This window comes from Pleurodeles waltl, chromosome 3_1 (genome assembly GCF_031143425.1).
Source record: "Pleurodeles waltl isolate 20211129_DDA chromosome 3_1, aPleWal1.hap1.20221129, whole genome shotgun sequence".
NCBI lineage: Eukaryota > Metazoa > Chordata > Amphibia > Caudata > Salamandridae > Pleurodeles > Pleurodeles waltl.
The window spans coordinates 258,626,468-258,646,784 of NC_090440.1; the positions used below are offsets into that span (position 1 = coordinate 258,626,468).

Sequence of the window (20,317 nt, forward strand, 5' to 3'; positions counted from 1 at the left end):
GCAACTTGCTGTGCTAAAGGGAGAGGGCAGGAATGTGACATATTTATTAATTTATCTAGATATGCTGCATTTCTGCTCACGCTCTCTTCCTTCACTAGTGCAGAGTGCTGCCTACTGTGTCAATGCATTGAACTGCACCCTGGATTGTTTTTGTGCAGGAAGGGGGCACCTTCCTGCACCAAAACAACCCTTACATGCAAGAAGTGCAACACAAACCCCTAAATCTTGCTCCTGGGAGTAGTGGTTCACGTGATAGCCTGACAAAGAGGTTCTGCTAGTGTTGCGCAGTAGAAATGAAGTGGACGTCAAGAAAATGATACTGCCTGGATTCTGTTCCAGCTGAGCTAGCCAGGTGCTTCACAGTTGCTTGGACTGATTATAGATGCGATGCCGACTCCTGTCCTGTCACTATTAAGATATCCGGATGTTAGCATTCTTCTCTGTGCCTTTAGGTAGCTCATTCAATCTCAATCTACCTGATGTGTAGTATGCATTGTAAAGGGAGACTGACTTGACCCATTAAAGTGGCGGAGAAGCAAAGATCATTTGTTCTAATGCAGGAGTAGTTCAAAATGCGATTTTAGGTTTAGGAAACTATGAATAAGGTACCACGCCGCCCGCCAAAGCAGGAAGTTTTGTATTTGATAATTGTGATGTGTCCAGATAGTGGTTTGGGGCATTTCCTTTCGCAGGCACTAGGCCTACCCCCACAAGTGAGGTAACATTTTTATCGGGAGACTTGGGGGGGGAACGCTGGGCGGAAGACAATTTGTGGCTCCTCTCATATTCCAGAACTTTCTGTCACCGAAATGCGAGGAGAAAGTGTTTTAGCCAAATTTTGAGGTTTGCAAAGGATTCTGGGTAACAGAACCTGGTCAGAGCCCCACAAGTCACCCCATCTTGGATTCCCCTAGGTGTCTATTTCTTAAAAATGCGCAGGTTTGCTAGGTTTCCCTACGTGCCAGCTGAGCTAGAGGCCAAAATCTACATCTAGGCACTTTGCAAAAAACACATCAGATTTCAATGTAAAAATGTGATGTGTCCATGTTGCGTTTCCTGTTGCAAGCATAAGGCCTACCCACGCAAGTGGGGTACCATTTTTATCGGGAGACTTGGGGAAACACAGAATAGCAAAACAAGTGTTATTGCCCCTTGTCTTTCTCTTAATTTTTTCCTTCCAAATTTAAGACAATGTGTAAAAAAGACGTATAATTGAGAAATGCCTTGTAATTCACATGCTAGTATGGGCACCCCGGAATTCAGAGATGTGCAAATAACCACTGCTTCTCAACACCTTATCTTGTGCCCATTTTGGAAATACAAAGGTTTTCTTGATACCTATTTTTCACTCTTCATATTTCAGCAAATGAATTACTGTATACTTCGTATAGAATGAAAACCCATTGCAAGGTGCAGCTCATTTATTGGCTCTGGGTACCTAGGGTTCTTGATGAACCTACAAGCCCTATATATCCCTGCAACTAGAAGAGTCCAGCAGACGTAACGGTTCATTGCTTTAAAAAAATCTGACAGTGCAGGAAAAAATTACAGAGTAAAACGTAGAGAAAAATTGCTGTTTTTTTCACCTCAATTTCAATATTTTTTTTATTACAGTTTTTATTTTCTGTAGGAAACCCTTGTAGGATCTACACAAATTACCCATTGCTCAATTCAGAATTGTGTCTACTTCTCAGAAACGCATAGATTTCTGGGATCGAGCATTGGTTTCACACCCATTTCTGTCACTGAGTGGAAGGAGGCTGAAAGCACAAAAAAATCATAAAAATGGAGTATGTCTCAGTAAAATGCCACAATTGTGTTGAAAAATTGGGTTTTCGGATTCAAGTCTGCATGTTCCTGAAAGCTGGGAAGCTGGTGATTTTAGCACCGCATACCCTTTGTTGATGCCATATTCAGGTAAAAAAAAAAACACAAGCCTTCTTCTGCAGCCCTTTTTTTCCATTTTTTTTTTAAAACAAAATATTTAGTGTATTTTGGTTAATTTCTTGGCCGCCTTCGGGGGAACCCACAAAGTCTGGGTACCTCTAGAATCCCTAGGATGTTGGGGAAAAAAGGACGCCAATTTGGTGTGGGTAGCTTACGTAGACAAAAAGTTATGAGGGCCTAAGCGCGAACTGCCCCAAATAGCCAAAAAAGGCTTGGCATCTGAGGGGGAAAAGGCCTGGAAGCGAAGAGGTTAAACAGCTAAGCTGCCGGCATGGTTACTTCTCTCTCCCTATAAGGAAATACACCAGAACACACAGTAGGAAAACAGATTTTTAATTTCAGTTGGTTAAAATAAATGTTTTTGCTGTTCATAGTTTAAAAAAAGTTATATACTCGTTTTAAAGTCCTTTTCTCGTTTCTGAATTATTCCAAGGTGACAGGAAGCAGCATGACAGTCTGTTCTAATGTATACTCTTGTTCAGGTACTGCACAAACATGTTGGCTAGTTGTGAGATGTTCTCGTTCGGATGCATCTTCGTGTAGCTGATAAACTGACGTCTTGCTTTGTGCAGCTCTGCCATGCTAAGGATTCTTGTAAGTTCTATTTAATGCAACGTTAAGGAATAATAGAGGGTTACCAATGAGTTTACAGCTGTTCACCTAACACACTTCTTGCATGTTTATTTATATACTAATTTCCATCTTTTCATTTGGGTATACTTGCCACACACTTTAATGCTCTGAATATGAGACAACACAATCATCTTATTACAGGTTTACTAACTTCCAAATATTTAGAAATATATCAAATGAACAGAAGAACTTCAACCTCTACTGTAATGATGATGCAGATGTAAACATGCCATACAGTACCTTTTTACTACTAAAGATAACTGGTTTGCATTTTATACTTAATAACCATAGTTTTATTTGCCAAGTTAAATGTAGATAAATATGATGATGCATCTGAAGGTTCAACTGAATTTACTCATAAAAACAAATTCAATCAACCATTCAGTATTTGTAGAGCGCAGCACTGTCACCTGCTGGGGTATCTGGGGGCTGGAATTTAAAGTCACTGTCAAAAAGCCAGGTCTTGAGTTTCTTTCTGAAGTCCCCAAGGGAGGGGGCTGTTCGTAGGTAGAGGGGTAGGTCGTTCCAGGTCTCGGCACCGATGCAGCAGAAGGAACAGCCACCACTACAGCTGCGACGGATTCGGGGTGTGTCTGGTGACGAGGGCCTGGGTGACAGTCTTTCTGGTGCTGACTGGGATCCATCTGAAGGTTTTGCAAAGCATGCAGAGGATGTTGAAGACGGAGGAGGCACCATATGGTAATGACTCTTTAACCTGTATACATACAGAGGCAATCCTCCAGGTAGGCAAATTGCTCAACCTGCACTCACACAGGCGAAGCAGTCGCCCTGCACTCTCACACTACTCAGAAGCATGCCACTCAGTCTGCCCACATGCATAGCACTTACCCTGCATTCAAATATGCAAGCCTCACCCAGCACTCATACAGGTACACTGCTCACCCTAAATTAACACAAGCAAACTACCTACCCTACAGTGACACAAGCACACCATTCACCTTGATTCACATGTGCGCAACTCTAAACCTGCACCCTAACAGATTCAACCTTGCACTTAGAAACAGGACTCACTCTGTAGGCACCTAGCCTACCACTTGCCTGTGGCCTCCAGTTCCTGCTTGTTCCAGCATGATCCAGTTGCCAGCTGTTTGACCAAGTTACACTGCCCAGGGGTTTTCCCACTCAAAGTTCCTCCTGCCAGTAGAAACCCCGCCCATCCCAGGACATATGTAATGCAGGTCCCAGTGCAACTGCACAGTGGGCGCACCAAAGGCAAGCTAGCCTGCGTCTGTCCATGCCTGGACCATGGCAAGCACCAGGAATCCTGGCCCGCAACCATCCAGTGAAACACCACAGCCGCCACCAGAGCCAATGAACGCCGCCACTACTCCTCTGCCATCCTCTGAGACCTCAACAACACACACAGGCAAACAAGCTGCTGCCGCACATCCCCCATCACCATGGTAGGACCCTTCTCCTGCACCCATTGCGATTTCACCTGCCACATCTCAGATGGCACTACCTCCAAACAACTGATGCATTCCGCCACCACCCAACACCAACTGACTGCCATGCTACTCTAAGTCCGATTCCTCAGGAAACACTCCACCAAAATCTGGGATCTCCTCAACAGTAACATACCCGACCTTCTCTTCCTGACTGAAACATGGCTCAGCCCAGCCTCCAACCCGGACATTGTCGCAACCATAGCATACATCTACAAAATCATACACCATGATTCAACCAACAAAACATGCGGAGCGTGCAAAGCTTTGAAAAACACAACTGACTGTACGACCTCCATGGACTCTAACACCATCCTCCTCAAACACCTCCACTTCAAAATTTGAATGACTACAACGCCACCTTGAAGAGAACCCCCGCCAACCATCCCCGGGTTCTTGAAGCAGAATTCTGCAATCACACTGCAGACAATCGCTCTGCTCTCCAAAAGATCAACCAACTACATCCTCCTAGGGGACATCAGTTTCCACCTGGAAAACGCCACAGACCTCAACTATATGGCCCTTCTCAACAGCCTCAGCAACCTCGTACTTACCCAGCTCGTCCAAGGTCAAACTCACAGCAGGCCACACCCTCGACCCTATATTCTCCTCCAACAATATTACCACCACCCACACGACCCCGCGCACATGGTCCGACCGACCACCACATCATTCATTTTAAGATACCAAGCCATCCCACCAGAAAAACCCAGAGCTCCATTAAGACACTGGCGCAAAATATCCAAAGAAACTGACCAAGACCCTACAGGAACACCTACCCAAACACACCAGAAACCTTGATAATGACACGAAGCGCTTCAATAAATAGTTCACCGACTAGGCCAACTGCACTGCTCTCACCAGAAACAAAACCTCCAAAAACAAATGACCCAACTGGTAGACAAGCAACCTCAGGGATTCCAAGCGAGGCACATACAAAGCCACCCTCAACCTCTACCATCAATAACGAGACAAAGAAAAAGGTCTCAACACTCAGACTTGAAGCCAGCCCCAACAATGCCAAAGAATTCTCCATCCCCGCAGCTGCCAACAATATCAACCCAGCCGAAGCACTCTGCAATGACCTCTCAAACGTTTTTCAACAGAAGATTGCCCAAATCCACAACACATTCGACCCACAGCATACAGATACAAAAGCCCAGCAGGTCACCTCCCTCATTGCCAAAGAGCAGCTAAGCAACTGGAAGCCCCTCAAATGAAAAACCACCGCCTTGATGAATACCATCCACTCAAGAGCCCCCTCAGACCCATGCCCCCACTTCATATACAACCTTGAAAGAACCATCATCTCACCCGTGCTCACTGCTATTAGCAGCACCTCCATAACCATCTTGGTGGCAAAATGCAAAAGTATACACCCTATTGAAGAAACCAACAGCATGCCCCAACACCTTCAGGAGCTACATACCCATCTCTCTCCTGCCTTTTCCAGATAATGTCATGGAGCAAGCCATCAATATCCAACTTGCAGACCACCTAGAACTCCATTAACTACTATACAGCTCTTAATTTGGCTTTCACACCAACCACAGCACAGAAACAGCCCTCATTGCAGCTACCAGTGACATCAGAAGCATCCTCGACTGAGAAGAAACAGCTGCACCCATCCTCTTCGACCTCTCTGCAGCTTTCGATATGGTCTCCCAAAGCTCACTCATCAGAAAGCTTCAGCACACAGATATCTGCAGACCTCACATAGATATTCTCCTTCCTCACTGACAGAATTCAATGAGTTCCAGATCCCCCTACACCTCAGAACCCCAGAAATTTATCTGCGAAGTTCCTTAATGATCACTGCCCAGCTCAACACTCTTCAATGCCTACATGATGCCCCACGGGGAAATCGTGAGAGCCACAGCATCAACATGGTATCCTACGCTGACAACACAGCTCATTCGCTCTCTTACTGACTCAACCAGCATTGCCAAAGAAAACTTTGCCAACTGCATAAGAAACATTGCTGCTTCAATGAAAAACAACTGCTTTCAGTTCAACAGAGACAATGTCTAAGTCCTTATCTTCAGCAACAGCTACTCCCCTGGGACGCCTCTTAGTAGCCCTCTGAACTTGACCCCAAACCCACCCCTATGGACCATACCAAGTACCTCGTGATCATCCTGGTCATCCTCTATATGAGCAGACAGAAATTTCTTCTGCATCAGGCGAATACTATGCAAGATTTTCAAGTGGATTCCACTGAACAACAGACAGTCACCCAGGGTCTTATCACAAGCAGACTTAACTACGGAAACACCCTCTACTTCGGAATCCCAGCCCATGTTCTACACAGACTACAAACCACCCAGAACGCAGCTGCCAGACTCATCCTGAACATCCCGCAAAATAACCATATCTCTTCCACACCTCAACAATCTCCAATGGCTACCAGTCCAGTAAAGATGTAAGTTCCAGCTACTTCCCCACACCTGCAAAGCTCTCCACAAAACTGGTCCAGAGTACCTCAACCATCGCCTCAACTTATACTAATCCACTAGATACCTTTGATTTGTGTCCCATGCAAGAGCACAGCTCCCTCGCATCAAAAAAATCAGAAGCAGAGACGCTCCTGCTCATACCTCACCGCCGAGACCTGGAATAACCTCCTCCGCATCCCTCATGAGCTTTAGAAGAAACCTCAAGACATGGCTCTTCTAGACGAAACAGGCATGATCTCCTCCTTGCTCCTCAGGCCTTTCCTACTCAGCTCCTGGATCCCCTCACAGGTGATTAGCTGTGCTCTACAAATCCACTTAACATATCATAACCCTGCAAACATAGGTACACCGCCCACCATGCACTCATACAGACCCACAGCTGCACTCAGACAGGTACTGCACTCACTCCACACAAGCACACTGCTCACACCCTCCACTCAAACAGGCACACCTGTCAACCCACACTCACACACCCACCCCTGCACACTATTCATCACTCACACTACTTGTACTTCACTTTTACCTTTCTCCTCACACTGCTTTTCTCCAAAGTATTCACTATGTACTCACACAGCACTCAACCTGTGCTCATCCCACACCTTAAAACCAACTCATAGGGGTATTCATCAAATAGGCCCTGCAGCCCAAATCGTGTACTGGTTGATCAGTCTAACTTTTGGGTGACACCATAGAGCAGGAAGGGCAACCACTATTGCTAGGACCTGGAGGTAGTTCCAAGAGCAGCACTGCCACAAAAGCATCAAGGGCTACCACCAGAGGTCAGATCACTCACTATCAGGACCTGCTAGAAACTGCTGCACCACTGCATCCCTTCAGCACTCCCCCCTTCTTCCAACCAGAACCATGGGTAGCAGCAGGGAGTGCCTGGGCAGTCCCAGCCAAAGTTTACTGCTTAGTTCTAACTAAACTTTAATCAACCACCACAAACGTTCAGTCTGTTGGAAACTGTGGGGCTTGTGAACAGCCATAGGTCAGCTGGAAAAGTGTTTCCACATTAGAGGTACATGTGGACTCCTCAGCCAATGAATGCTTCAGATTTCAGTGGAGCATTCTGGGATTAGATGACGTGCTGGCAATGTTCTATCCGTTCCTTAGACACTACCAGTCCCTCCCACTCCGAGAAAATGTCTTGCCATGGGGTCGACTATCTGATAGTCTGGAAGTAGTGAATTTATTGATAGAAGCTCAACACAAGCACTCTTTCTGTGGAAGAGCACAACTTCTGCCGAAACAAATAAGAATGAAGATTGACATGTGGGCAAAGCCAAAAACCCTGTCTCAGTAACTCTCCTTTTAGCTCCTTTTCAATTCATCACATAAGGTCTGGAGCCTGCTACACTATCAAGCTAGACTCAAAGAGGAAACTAAAGCAAATTATACAGCATAGTTCATCCCACAGAACAGCAAGGGTGCATGGCAAGGCAGACAGAAAAAAAGGGAGAAGTGTGTGAAGATTCAAGGAATACCACATTCTGCCCTCTCTAAAACTTAGAAAAAGATAAAAAGGCCACAAGGAAAACCCCATGTAGTAGTTCAGATTATCTCTCTAGTTAGTTTTGTTTTTTTAAGAGCAGTGAGACATTATGCAACGTAAAACTGCTCTCATAAATCAAGTCCATAACAGATTGTGAATTCCTATACAGCTAAGTGTTATATCAATGGGTTTATGTGGCTACTTTTGAAATACCGGTGTGACTTCCAAGTCAAAGGCTTGAATCCCTACAGGACAAAGTAAGTCCTACCAAGCTGAGCAATATTAACATGCTATATAGCGCACTTCAAAGTCAAAATATCATGGCAGCAAGTACTACAAATAAAACAACGTTTTTTATTCTAAAGGAGTTATTGTGGAGCTGAAATTAGTAGAGTGGTTGTATGCTCTATAATGTTCTGAAAACCAGCCAGATAATCTGAACTGGTGAGGAGTTCAATGGATCTAAATTCCCTGATCCCAGGCTGACTACCTTGGTCTGAGTGCTGACAATGTGTTTCCATAGCAACCAGATGAAAACGTGCCACAATGGACAATGTGCAAAAAGGCTTTTCTCAGTACACTTAAGCAGAAGCATAGCCCAGGGACTATGGGACAAACCAAAATGACTATAATAAATAACTAGCAAATTGCATAACCACACCTCAGCAAACAGATATACAGGTTTAAGGAACGCTTGCTGATTTTTGTAGCTTCCTACTAAAGCTAAATAACGTTTGTGAATCCCAGGACACAGAATTGGTATGTTTATTGCGAACTATTTGAGGAATTTCTGCAGCCTAGGAGTCAAAATTTAATAACTGGTAAAAACATACCAGTCCCTCAAAACAGCCAACACACATCTTCACAACAATGTATAAAACAAATTGTATGCTAATATGGAGAGTCTGCATTTCATACTGTCTCCAAGCATTATAAACAAACTTGTTGATTTAGCTAAAGACGTTTATTCTTAGAAGGACATCCGGGGTATGCTGCTACTCAAGTGAACAACCCAAGTGGAATCCCCAATTGAACAACAGCAGTAGCCAGGGAAAGAGAACACTAACAACATGAATCGAAAATACACAAACCTATTACAAAGGCATATTTAAATAAGTACACCACTAAATAGAGCATAAGATACAAATAATAGAAACCCCCCAATAGAATATATCCCTCCTTAAAAATAAAATAAAAAAAACACACAAAAAACAATTACTACAACTGAAACTCCTTGAATTTAGATGGTAAAACAATCTTCCTCTTAAAACTACTGACTGAAGAGCTCTCATTTACAGAATCATGAACATTAACAGAATAGTGCTCAGGCTCTTGCACACATTCACTAGAGTTGCTTCTAGACTGAAAATTCGACTCAGTAGCATCACAAGTTAAATTCCATCCAACACAACACTCCTCTGAATTACAATTCTTTGGATTTACTTTTCTTTCTATTACATTTTTTTAAAAGGTCTGATATTCACAACAGCACCTTTATTCCACCATCCACTGTTCGTAAGTAAAACTGCTGAGCGTGTGACTAACTATTTGAGCAGGATCTAAAAATCTGGATTCTCCTTTCATGGTTTCAACTGTTTTTTTTTTTTTTTTTTACCAGCACGCACTCCCCTATTTCAAAGTTGTTAACAGTTTTGTTATGAAGCGTTCCTAAATCAAACGTTTTCTACTTACGTTCAAAGTTATCCCTAACACATTCATCTACACTGGAATAATCCTTCAATCTTCTCTCATGTACAATGTGAAAATCCCCAACACTCCAACTTGGGATAAGAATAGTTTTTGCCTCTCTTCCCGTTAACTAAAGAAAAGGTGAAAATCGATAGTTAACTTAATCCAAGGTGCTTCAGGTAAGGGATTTACATTTGTCTTACACTTTGTAAATTTCCAATGTTTATCAGAAACAAAAAAAACGATCTGAACACTTGTTAATGGAATGCTCATCTTGGGCATCCATCACTGGCCACCAATAGTATTTCCTCAGGAGCTTTTAGTTCTAGACATTCCGGGATGGCTTTCACAGACAAATTGAAGTAACCGGCTCCTTAATTTTTCTGGTGGCACAAATAACAGTTGTCTGCTAATTAAGCCATCCTCTAAGGACAGCTCACAACAAATCTGCTCAAAAGCAACCAAATACTTAAAGAAATTTCTCATTAGTGGCCAATCTCTTAAACCGTATTGCTTGACAATAGTAAAAACCGTGTCTTCTTGGGTATAGCTTACCCATTCCTCTTTACTAACATTTCTACCTGAAAACTCAGAGGCATCAATGTTAGATACAAGACACTCCAGATCTTGTCAATCATTAGTTTCACTCGATAGGCATAAAAGATACAGTGAGGACTGAAATTCATTCCACCAGGTATGTGTTTAATGGTGAACTCATACTCTTGTAACTTGGATAATAATCTTACTAGGCTGGCTGAAGGTGTACCAGTTCCATTCCCGCTCATGAGATAAATGAGGGGTCTGTGTTCAGTAATAAGATAACATTTTTGTCCCCATAAATAAGACTTAAACTTTTCTACCATCCACGCACAGGCCACAGCCTCTCTTTCTATGGTGCTATAATGCAACTCTGATTTACTTAATGCCCTGGACCTAAAAGCTCTAGTACGTTCTTGTCCATGATGAATTTGAGTTAGAACACCTCAAAGAATAACAGAATTGGCATCCACAATCACAACACACTTATCCAAACTATTGAATGGTTGTAGTGCTGGTGCTCTCAAAATCTTTTCTTCGATGAATTTAAAAGCCCTTTCAGGTTCTTCTGTCCAAACGAACCCTCCTTTCTAAGTAAACAATGTAATGGCTCAACATATATAGCATAACACTGCACAAATCTAGCATAGCATTCACTCAGGCATGAAACGGATCTGAGTGAATCTTTATTGGTGAAGGTGCTTTGCTAATAGCATCCATTAAGTCTTTCTTTGGTTTTATACCCCCTTATAGATAGTGTAACCTAAATAATATACTTTTTGACTAGGAAGAAATACATTACTTACCTGTAATTGTAGTTCTCCAGTAATGGACACCACAAATTAATAGATTCCCATGCTTGAATCCTTCGCCATTGTCGAGATGGGAGTCCCTGGTGTAATACAGAAGTTATGCTCAATTGCATATAAAGATTAAGTGCATAAGGCCTTAAACTTAGAAACATATCACAGTTGCTTTGTAAAAAATGACCAAACTCTAATGACAACCAATCAGATCACACCACCCTCTAGAACCCTCCTGTGAGGAGCTGACTTCCCTCATATTTTCCAAGCATTAGTGCTGTAATATAGATACTACTGAGAAAATGAAGGTGAGCTCCCCAGGGGAGGTGGGTGGTTCACATGTGAATCTATGAAAGTGCCCAATACTGGAGAACTACAGTTACAGGTAAGTAACTTATTTCTTACTCCAGTATTGGAACTTTCATAGATTCACATGCTTGAATCAAAATAGCAAGTAGTGTGTAACATTTTCTACGTGTAAAATATCAACATACTATTATATATATGAAAGCGTCAAATATTCTCAGAACTTTTTGCTTGTGTTCGGAGTCTGGAGAGCGTAACGTTATTACTTTTATAGAAAATGTGACATAAGACAATACAAGCAGATGGAGGGAAGAAGAAAAGGCTCACCTTCATTAGAATAGATTTCCAAGGACTGCTTGTCCAGCCACTGCATCTTGGAGCGACTCTGTATCTAGTAAAAGAAATAGTCTGTTTAGTTATTGGGTGTCCTTTTCTAGGGGTACTGAAGGCTATGAATATAGCTGGTTAGGTTTTTTAAAGGACTTCGTTCTGTCCAAATAAAATGAGAGGCAGCGTTTTAGATCGAGTGAATGTAGGGACGTCTCTGCAGTAATTTGGGAAGAATGACTTCAGTACTACTGGCTCATTATTATGAAAGTCCCAAGGTAACTTTGGGATGAATTTAGGATTGGTGCGCAGAATAACTATCATTTTTGAATTGTATGAAAGGTTCCTGAATCATGAAAGCCGGGATTCTGATTACCCTTTGTGCAGAAGTAAGGGCGAGGAGGAGAGCTACTTCCATGTGAGGTACTTGATGTTGACCCTATGAATGGGTTCGAAAGGCTCCTTTATGAACTGGCAGAGGACTATGTTAAGTTGCCATACAGGAGGTGGGGGCTTTCACCGGAGGAAAGGATCTAAAGAGACCTTTCAAGAATCAATCTCTGCAAACATAATGCCTGGTATTCTACTATACTTAGAAACAGCTGCCAGATGGACTCTGTTGGATGCATGGGCAAGCCCCGAGCGTGCTAGCTGCAAGAATTATGGTAAGAATTTTTGGGGGGCAGAGGGGAGAGGGTGTATATTCATGGCTTTGTATAACAAAGAAAAACACTTCCACTTTAGGCGATACGTTTTATTTGTGCTATGTGCTTGTGCTTTAGCAAGTATGTCTTTGTAATCACTTGGTATATCTAAGCGGCCAAATTAATTGAATTCAGGAGCCATGTCAATAAGCCTAGAGACTTTGGATTTGGGTGTCTTACTTGCCCCTGGTTGATGGTGAGTAACTCCAGAATTGGTTTCATCCTGATGCGTGGAAATGAAGATAGTAGGAGTAACTCCATGTACCAAGGCTGACGTGGCCACTCTGGAGCTATTAGAATTATCTGGCAGGGTTCTGACTTTATTTTCATGATCACTCTTGTGAGGAGAGGAATTGGAGGAAAGGCATATGCATAAATCCCTGACCATGCGATCGAAAATGCACCCCCCCCACCACACGATCCTTGTTGGTGAAGCCAAATTGCGTAATATTGGCATTTGGCATTCTGGGAGGTTGCGAAGAGATCCAGATTCGGCTTTCCCCACTGGTAGAATATTCCCACTCATGAGGAGATGTTTTCAACCTGCTCAATGAATCTGCAATGGTATTTTGAAGGCCTGGGACATGCTCCGCTGTTATGTGCGCTGAGTGTTGAATACACCAACTGCAAATGGTCTGCACTTCTTGAGACAGTAGTTGGGAACGCATTCCTCCTTGTTTGTTGAGATAGTGCACTGTGGTGGTATTGTCCATCCTGAAAAGCGCTGCCGATCCTCAAATTCTTGGCATAATACACTGCTCTCAGCCCCAGAAGGTTGATGTGAAAAACATGTTGAGAGGGGGTCCATTTGCCGCTTACTCAAAGGTCCTGTAGACATGTACCCCATCTGGTCATTGAAGCATCCGCTGTTATGGTTAATGGAGGAATCTGTGGGAAGAAGTGCAGACCTCGTGAAATGTTTTTGGGAACTGTCCACCAATCGAGAGAAGCTATCATGAGCGGAGTGATGCGGATTATGCCTGTCTAGTTCCTCTTCAATTGGACACGTGTGAATTCGACAATTATACAAGATTACATCATCCCTAGTAAGGAATTGTACGGTCAAACTTAAAATGACTGTTTTTCTTTGGATTTGTTTCGCTAGGGAGATTAGCTTGATTTGCCTGTCCAGTGCTGGGTAGGCTTTGATTTGTTGGGTGTCCAATATAGCCCCCAGGAAGGCTATCTGTGTCAAAGGTTGAAGTAGTGAATTTTCCCAGTTGAGAGCGAAGCCCAAGTCTTCGAAATGGTGTAGGGTCGCTTTGATGGACTTCCGTGCTGATTGGACATTGGAAGCTTTCATTAATTAGCCAGTCGTCTAGATATGGAAAAATTTGGTGTCTCCTTCATCTCAGGTAGGCTGCGACTGGAGCCAAACATTTGGTGAAGATTTGCGGTACCGATCTTGGCCCAAGGGGAAGGACCTTGAATTGAAAGTGTCTGCCGTCCACCACAAATCTTTGGAACTTCCTGTGTGCTGGGTGAATGGGAATATGGAAGTAGGCGTCTTGAAGATCCAAGGAAGCCATATAGTCTGCTCTGTTCAGTACGTCTTGTAGCGTGACCATCCAGAATGTTTGTTTTTTGAGGTATTTGTTTAGCTCTCGCAAGTCTAGGATTGGTCTCCATAAGCAAGATTTTTTCACAATGAGGAAGAAGCAGGAGTATAAACTTTTTCCCTCCAGGGAATAGGGTACAACTTCTTGTATTTGTTGAACCTGGGGTGGTGGCGTTATTGGGGGAATATGAATGAACTCTAAGAGGTGTCCAAATTGAATTACATCTAGCACCCATTTGTCTTTGCTTATTTGATGCCAGCGATGAATATGATGTTTTAATATTCTCTGAAAGACTGTAGGGGAAAAGAGGGAAATAACTAGCTGAAGACAGTCATTGCATACAGGTAGTTTCTTTAGAATGCCTTCCAGGCTTGCCTTTGTGAAAGGGTCTGGTGTAAGCTGCTGAGGGCAGTTGTTTCTGCTGATACTGGAGTCCGGAAGTGTGGAAAGTGGTGTTGTACAATGGAAATCTGTACTGCTGATATCCTCCACAAAATGAAGGTTGCCCTCTGCCCCTGGTTCCACGAAAAAGTACTTTCCTATACTGCAGAGTGCTTAACAATCTGTCTCAGTGTCTGACTTTGTCTGAACTTCAGGTCGAAAATGAGTGGCTTTGAGCCACCCTTGACGCCTTGAAACAGCCGATCCAGCAAGCAACCTAAAGCCCATTGCGGCGATGTCAAGTGTGCAGTCGATGATTTCCACAGAGGAACTGTGTCCCTCCATGAGCACCTTCTTTGCCTCAATCTTGGAACTCTCTGATAATTCTTTCAAACAGTGAGACATGTTTGACCACAGCTGTCTGTCGTATCTGCCAAGGAACGCTAGTGAATTGGCAGCCCGTACCACAATGGCAGACATTGAGGAAAAACGCTTTCTAATGTTATCCAGGCGTCTACCCTCTTTATCTGGTGGTGTGGTTAACTGTGTAGAAGCAGTCCTGGAACACTGTTGCGCTGCCTGTGAGATGACAGAGTCCAGTTTTGGGTGGCCGGTGAGGCAAGCAGGAGCATCATCTGTGGGCTTGTATTTCTTGTCCCACTTAGGCAGCACTGCAGGTACCATTGCAGGGTTCTGCATGATCTTCAAACCCTGGCTCCAAACATGGCCAATTATTGGGATAGCCCTGACTGTTTTCCTGTGAGGTTCTTTGAAATTGTACAGGAAACAATACTGCTGAGTCGCAAGCATCCGTATATCAAATTGCGTGGCTGCTCTTTCTAGCAGGTTGTAAAAGCCACCAATATCATCAGGAGGAGATTCCACAATAGATGTCCCAGGCAAGGCAAGTGCTGGCAGGTTATATTCATCTCATTCATCATTCAGTTTATGGGTCTCCCCCCTTTCTTCATCAGAAGAGGTGCGGCCCTGCGCAGGTAGAGATTGAGAAACTCGAGGCCTAGGAGGAGTTATAACCTGCGGTTGTTGAAACTGCTGAGGTGTTGGTGGTATAGCGGGAATCATCGGCTGATGCACCGATGTAGGCATTGGCGTAAAACGCTCCCTATAATCCGCTAACCATGCTTGCAAGTCCAACACTAAGCCGGAAGGGAGACCTACCAGCCCCTGTTGCTGTTCGTAATATTGCTGGTCATAGTAAGAGACATCATCATCCGAGTACTCCTGACATTTGACACGTAACTGAAAGGGACTTCTGGCCACCCCATATAGTCCATCCTCCTCAGAGTCGTCATCATACAAAAGGTGCAAAGGTAGTAGTCTCAACACCTTACTAGGAGATGTAATTGAGGGTGCAGGTGATGCTTTTTGACCTTTTTTTAGACTAACCTGCTCCGTCGATGAGAACAGAGCTAAGGTAGACAGTCTCTGTCTATTTGCAGGTGTTATCTTGATCATCGACGAGAAGTGAGTTGTCATCTGTGGGGGTGTCAACAAAGTGATCGTCGACAAGAGCGTCATCGAAGCCGTTGTCAGTAGGGCCTCATCGGTGGAGGCGCCAAAAAGTGTTCCGTCGTCAAAGACTGTAGTCACAGTGACAAAATGCGGCGCACTATCGACAAGGATGACCAGACTGTCGATGAAGATTCAGATGTAGCTGCCATCGACAGACATTGTGACGACGGTAGAGGTCGTTGATGCATGAGCCGTCGATGGAGATACCGCTGATCATGGTCCCATTGACGGTGCAGAGGCTGGCTTTTTGAAGGTGTGTTTAATTCTGAAAGGCGGCGTTAGGGGCTCAGAGAGGGTATTCCTTCCAGATTTTATGGAATTTGAACCCTTTGATTTCCACTTTTTTGATGGGCTACATATCTTTGAGGAAGTCTCGGATTACTTTTTGGAAGCTTTTTTAGGTGGTTCATGAGTGGCTGACATTTCCTCAGCATGTCTCTTCACGGGTGTCTTGATGACAGACACAGAAGATGTGGCACTGTCCTCATCAGAAACCGGATTGTCTCTGGAATTTAACTTTTGTAACCAAATGAGAAGATGACTGTCTCTGTCCTTTAGGGTCTTAGTAGAACATTTCCTACATGCCTTGCAGTCTCTGGTTTTATGGTTAGGATAGAGACAGTACATACAGTCTTTATGCTGGTCATCCACATGCAGCCTCTTGTTCATGCAGGTAGCACAGGCTCTAAAAAGCCCTTTCTTTGGTGTCTCTGACATGGTCGTCACACCCAAATGTAAGAATTCCTGAAGAGAAAAAATAATGCAAATTACTCAGAACAGAATATCTGAGAAAAAACAAAGCAGACATCAGTGGAGACTCCTAAGCACAATGTGCGGTGGAAAATCTGAGGGAAGTCAGCTCCTCACAGGAGGGTTCTAGAGGGTGGTGTTATCTGATTGGTTGTCATTAGAGTTTGGTCCTTTTTTTTTTACAAAAGGACTGTGATATGTTTTTAAGTTTAGGGCCTAATGCACTTTGTCCTTCATTATGACATTGGTGGTAAATCCCACTTACCGCCATGCTGACTGCTACCAACATACCGCCACCACGGCAGATATCCGTTCACCATATTATGACACACACACCAATCCATCACTATTCAGCCACAGACAATTCCGCCACACCAAAGGTCAGTGATAAACTGGCGGTTTCAAATCCCACACCGTTACGCCAACAGAACAATGCCCACCCACGAACCACCAGGGCGGACATTCAATGGTGGGAAACCATTGGCGGTACATACTGCTGCGCTCAAAATACACACACACACACAAACAAAACAGCACCACATTGGACAATTCAAACTACACACACCTGACACCCACATACACACCACACCCACAGCACTATAAAACACCCACCCACATTCCTTTACGAATACAAATAATTGCCACCAGTGAGACAGCAAGACCACTCACACAACCAGAGCCACATACCACCATCACCTATATACCACCCACGCACCTCACAACACACACCCCAATACATCACCCTACACACCCTCACCCACACAACACCCCTGGCACCACAACGACAGCCCATATTCTCTGAGGAGGAGCAGAGGGTCAGGGTCAAGGAAATCATCTGGGTAGAGCCACAGCTATTTGGAGCGCAGGTGCAGCAGCTAAGATGGAACTATGGAGGAGGATCGTGGACAGGGTCAACGCCGTGGGACAGCAGTCTAGAACAAGGAATGACATCAGGAAGAGGTGGAACGACCTACAGGGGAATGTGCGTTCCACTGCAGCATGACACCAACTAGCTGTACAGAGGACTGGTTGTGGTCCCTCACCTCGTCCCCCACAACTAACAACATGGGAGGAGCATCCTGAGGGCCTGGCAGGAGAAGCAGGATTACTGGACTCTTGTAAGTCAACTCTCTATTATTATCATCCCCCCTACCTGCATGCCATCACATACCTCCACCCCCACTCCCATCACTCCACCACTACCCACACACCCCACCATCACATCTCACACATCCCAATGCCAAGCCCTGCATGCACCACCAATGCATGGACACCACTCACAGACCTGCATGGACACCTATCACTAAAGCATGCACACTGGAGGGAATCAGCTAGCCACACACATACCAATTCACACAAGTTAAAGCTGACAGGGCAAATATAACCTAGGAGGGCAACCCACCCAATCACAAAATGTCACACAGAAATAATGACACTGAATTTACATCCCCACAGGTATCCCAGCCAATGTCACCGGGGAATAGGTGCAGCACTAGCCAGTCCCCCCACAGAAGAGGCCCACAGTGATGACAGTGACTCGGCTCGCCTAGATCTGGATGACCAACCAGGCCCATCAGGGAGCTCTGGACAGTCGGTTACCCAGGCACAGTCACACACCACCAGAGCCTCCCCCATCTGGAAACAACACCAAATCACCCACCCAGCATACCCACACCTCTGACCCCAGGACACGTCAATCAGCAGTGTGTCCACCACTACAGGGACCCCAGGGCACCCCCATACCCAAGACAATCAGGAACCTGGGGTCAGTGGCAGTGAGCACACGGTTCAGGGGACAGAGGCACAGCACAACAGGGAAGCTGGGAGGACTGCTGTGTGCTGGGGGAGGATAGGCCCAGGGAACCGACTCTCCAGGAGGCACTCACTGAGATGCTGGGAGCATACCAACAGTCCCAGGATACGCTGGGCTAGATCCTAGCCAACATGCAGGAGAACAGGCGGCTGCAGGAGGACAGTACCAAGGGATCAGGGAGGACTTTCAGGCCCTTAACACCACACTGGTCTCCGCTGCATAGGGTGGTAGCAGACATGGCCAACATTATGAGGGAGGCAGTCTCACAACAGCGGTCCCCTGCCACTAGCCAGGCTATTGAACAACCTTCCACCTCCACTGCCACTAGTGGACAGGAGGCCCCGCCACATCCCTGACAGGCCCCCAGCACCCCCTCACCCTGCAGGAGTACCACCCCGCAAACGTTCCCTGCAATCCAGGCTGAAGCCAGAGACTATTGCCAAGACCCCTGCCAGGAAATCACTCCGATTGTCACCCTTGTGTCCTACACAGTCATCCTGTCCACCTTGAACTGCCATTGCTCCCCTTCCTATGCTCCCTTGGACAATGCACCTGTGCTACAAATAGACTGAAACTATACCCTGGATTTTCCTCCATCATCACCCCAGCCCATTGCACTACCCCCTCTTCTTCAATAAACACCCTTTTCGTCTTAGCACTGCAATAAACACCATTTAAAAAAAATCCTAGAATAGAGTATGTCAAATGATTTAAGTATGTATTCGTTTAACAAGGTACAAACATTGCAATTCAACTATACAGTAATGTTCACATAGGAAAGACTTGCAGTTGGCTGCAGTGAACACACCAAGAGCGATAGTTGGGCACCAACATCTGCAAAAAAAGTTACCAAATGGTACAGTGAGTGGGCATAGAAGTGGGAAATCACAGCCTGCAAGTAACAATCTCAAACAATAACATTACAATGAAATGTGAAGTAACACTGTCTTACCTGTGTGCCTTTGGAAATATTGGTGAATCACTGCAGTTCTGTTGTCCTCATCCTCAACTTCACTGTCCACAGGGTCCACTGCTGCCACACGGCGATCTCCAGCCTCCTCCTGCTGCAGAAAAGGCACACAGCGTCTCAAGGCAAGGTTATGCAAGATGCAGAATGCAACGATTATCGGTCAGACCTTATTGGGTGAGTAGCACAGGGATCCACCTGTTAGATGGAGGCACCGAAACCAGGCCTTCAGGAGGCCCAAGGACCTTTCAATGATTCTTCTGGTTCGCCCATGTGCCTCACTGTAATGTTCCTCTGCCCTTGTCCTGGGATTCCTCACAGGGGTCAGGAGCCATGACAGGTTGGGGTACCCAGAGTCACCTGCAAATATCGAGGAACATTTAGCCACACACTATCCCTTATGGGCCACAGCATACCCATACACCAACATCAACTGGGTGGGAACCAGGGTTCACCTATTAGCCACACATGGTGCCTCTGTAGTTGGGCCATCACATTTGGGCTGCTGCTATTCCTCAGGATAAAGGCTTCATGCACAGACCCAGGATATTGCGCATGTACGTGGGAGATGTACTGGTCCGCCAGGCACACCATCTGGACATTCACTGAATAAAAACTTTCTATTTTCTGTACACCTGTTCATTTTGCTGGGGGTGGGGGAGATGGAGGGAAGACAAATGCAATATGTGTTCCATCAGTCGCCAAATTATGTTGAGGATATGTCCCATCTCGTAGAAGTCAGCCTTCACTGTGGCCAAATCCTCCACCTGGTGGAAAACAATATAGCTGCACATGTGTTTAATCAGGGCAGACAACACTCTGGTCAACACTATTGAGAACATTGGCTGCGACATTCCTGCTGCCAAGCCCACTGTCACTTGGAAAGAACCAGTTGCCAGGAAATGGAGCACCGATAGGACTTGCACAAGAGGGGGGGATCCCAGTGGGGTG

At 45.0% G+C, this 20,317-nt stretch overlaps 1 protein-coding gene across 1 annotated transcript in view; it reads right to left on the minus strand.

Moving 5' to 3' along the window:
- Positions 1 to 2,264: 2,264 nt before the first annotated feature.
- Positions 2,265 to 20,317, minus strand: part of KTI12 (KTI12 chromatin associated homolog) — a 320,786-nt gene continuing 302,733 nt past the window's right edge. Inside the window, exon 9 of the mRNA XM_069222350.1 lies at positions 2,265 to 2,549. Within this exon, the coding sequence (XP_069078451.1) occupies positions 2,409 to 2,549 (141 nt within the window). The 3' untranslated portion in view covers positions 2,265 to 2,408. The remainder of the gene's footprint in view (positions 2,550 to 20,317) is intronic.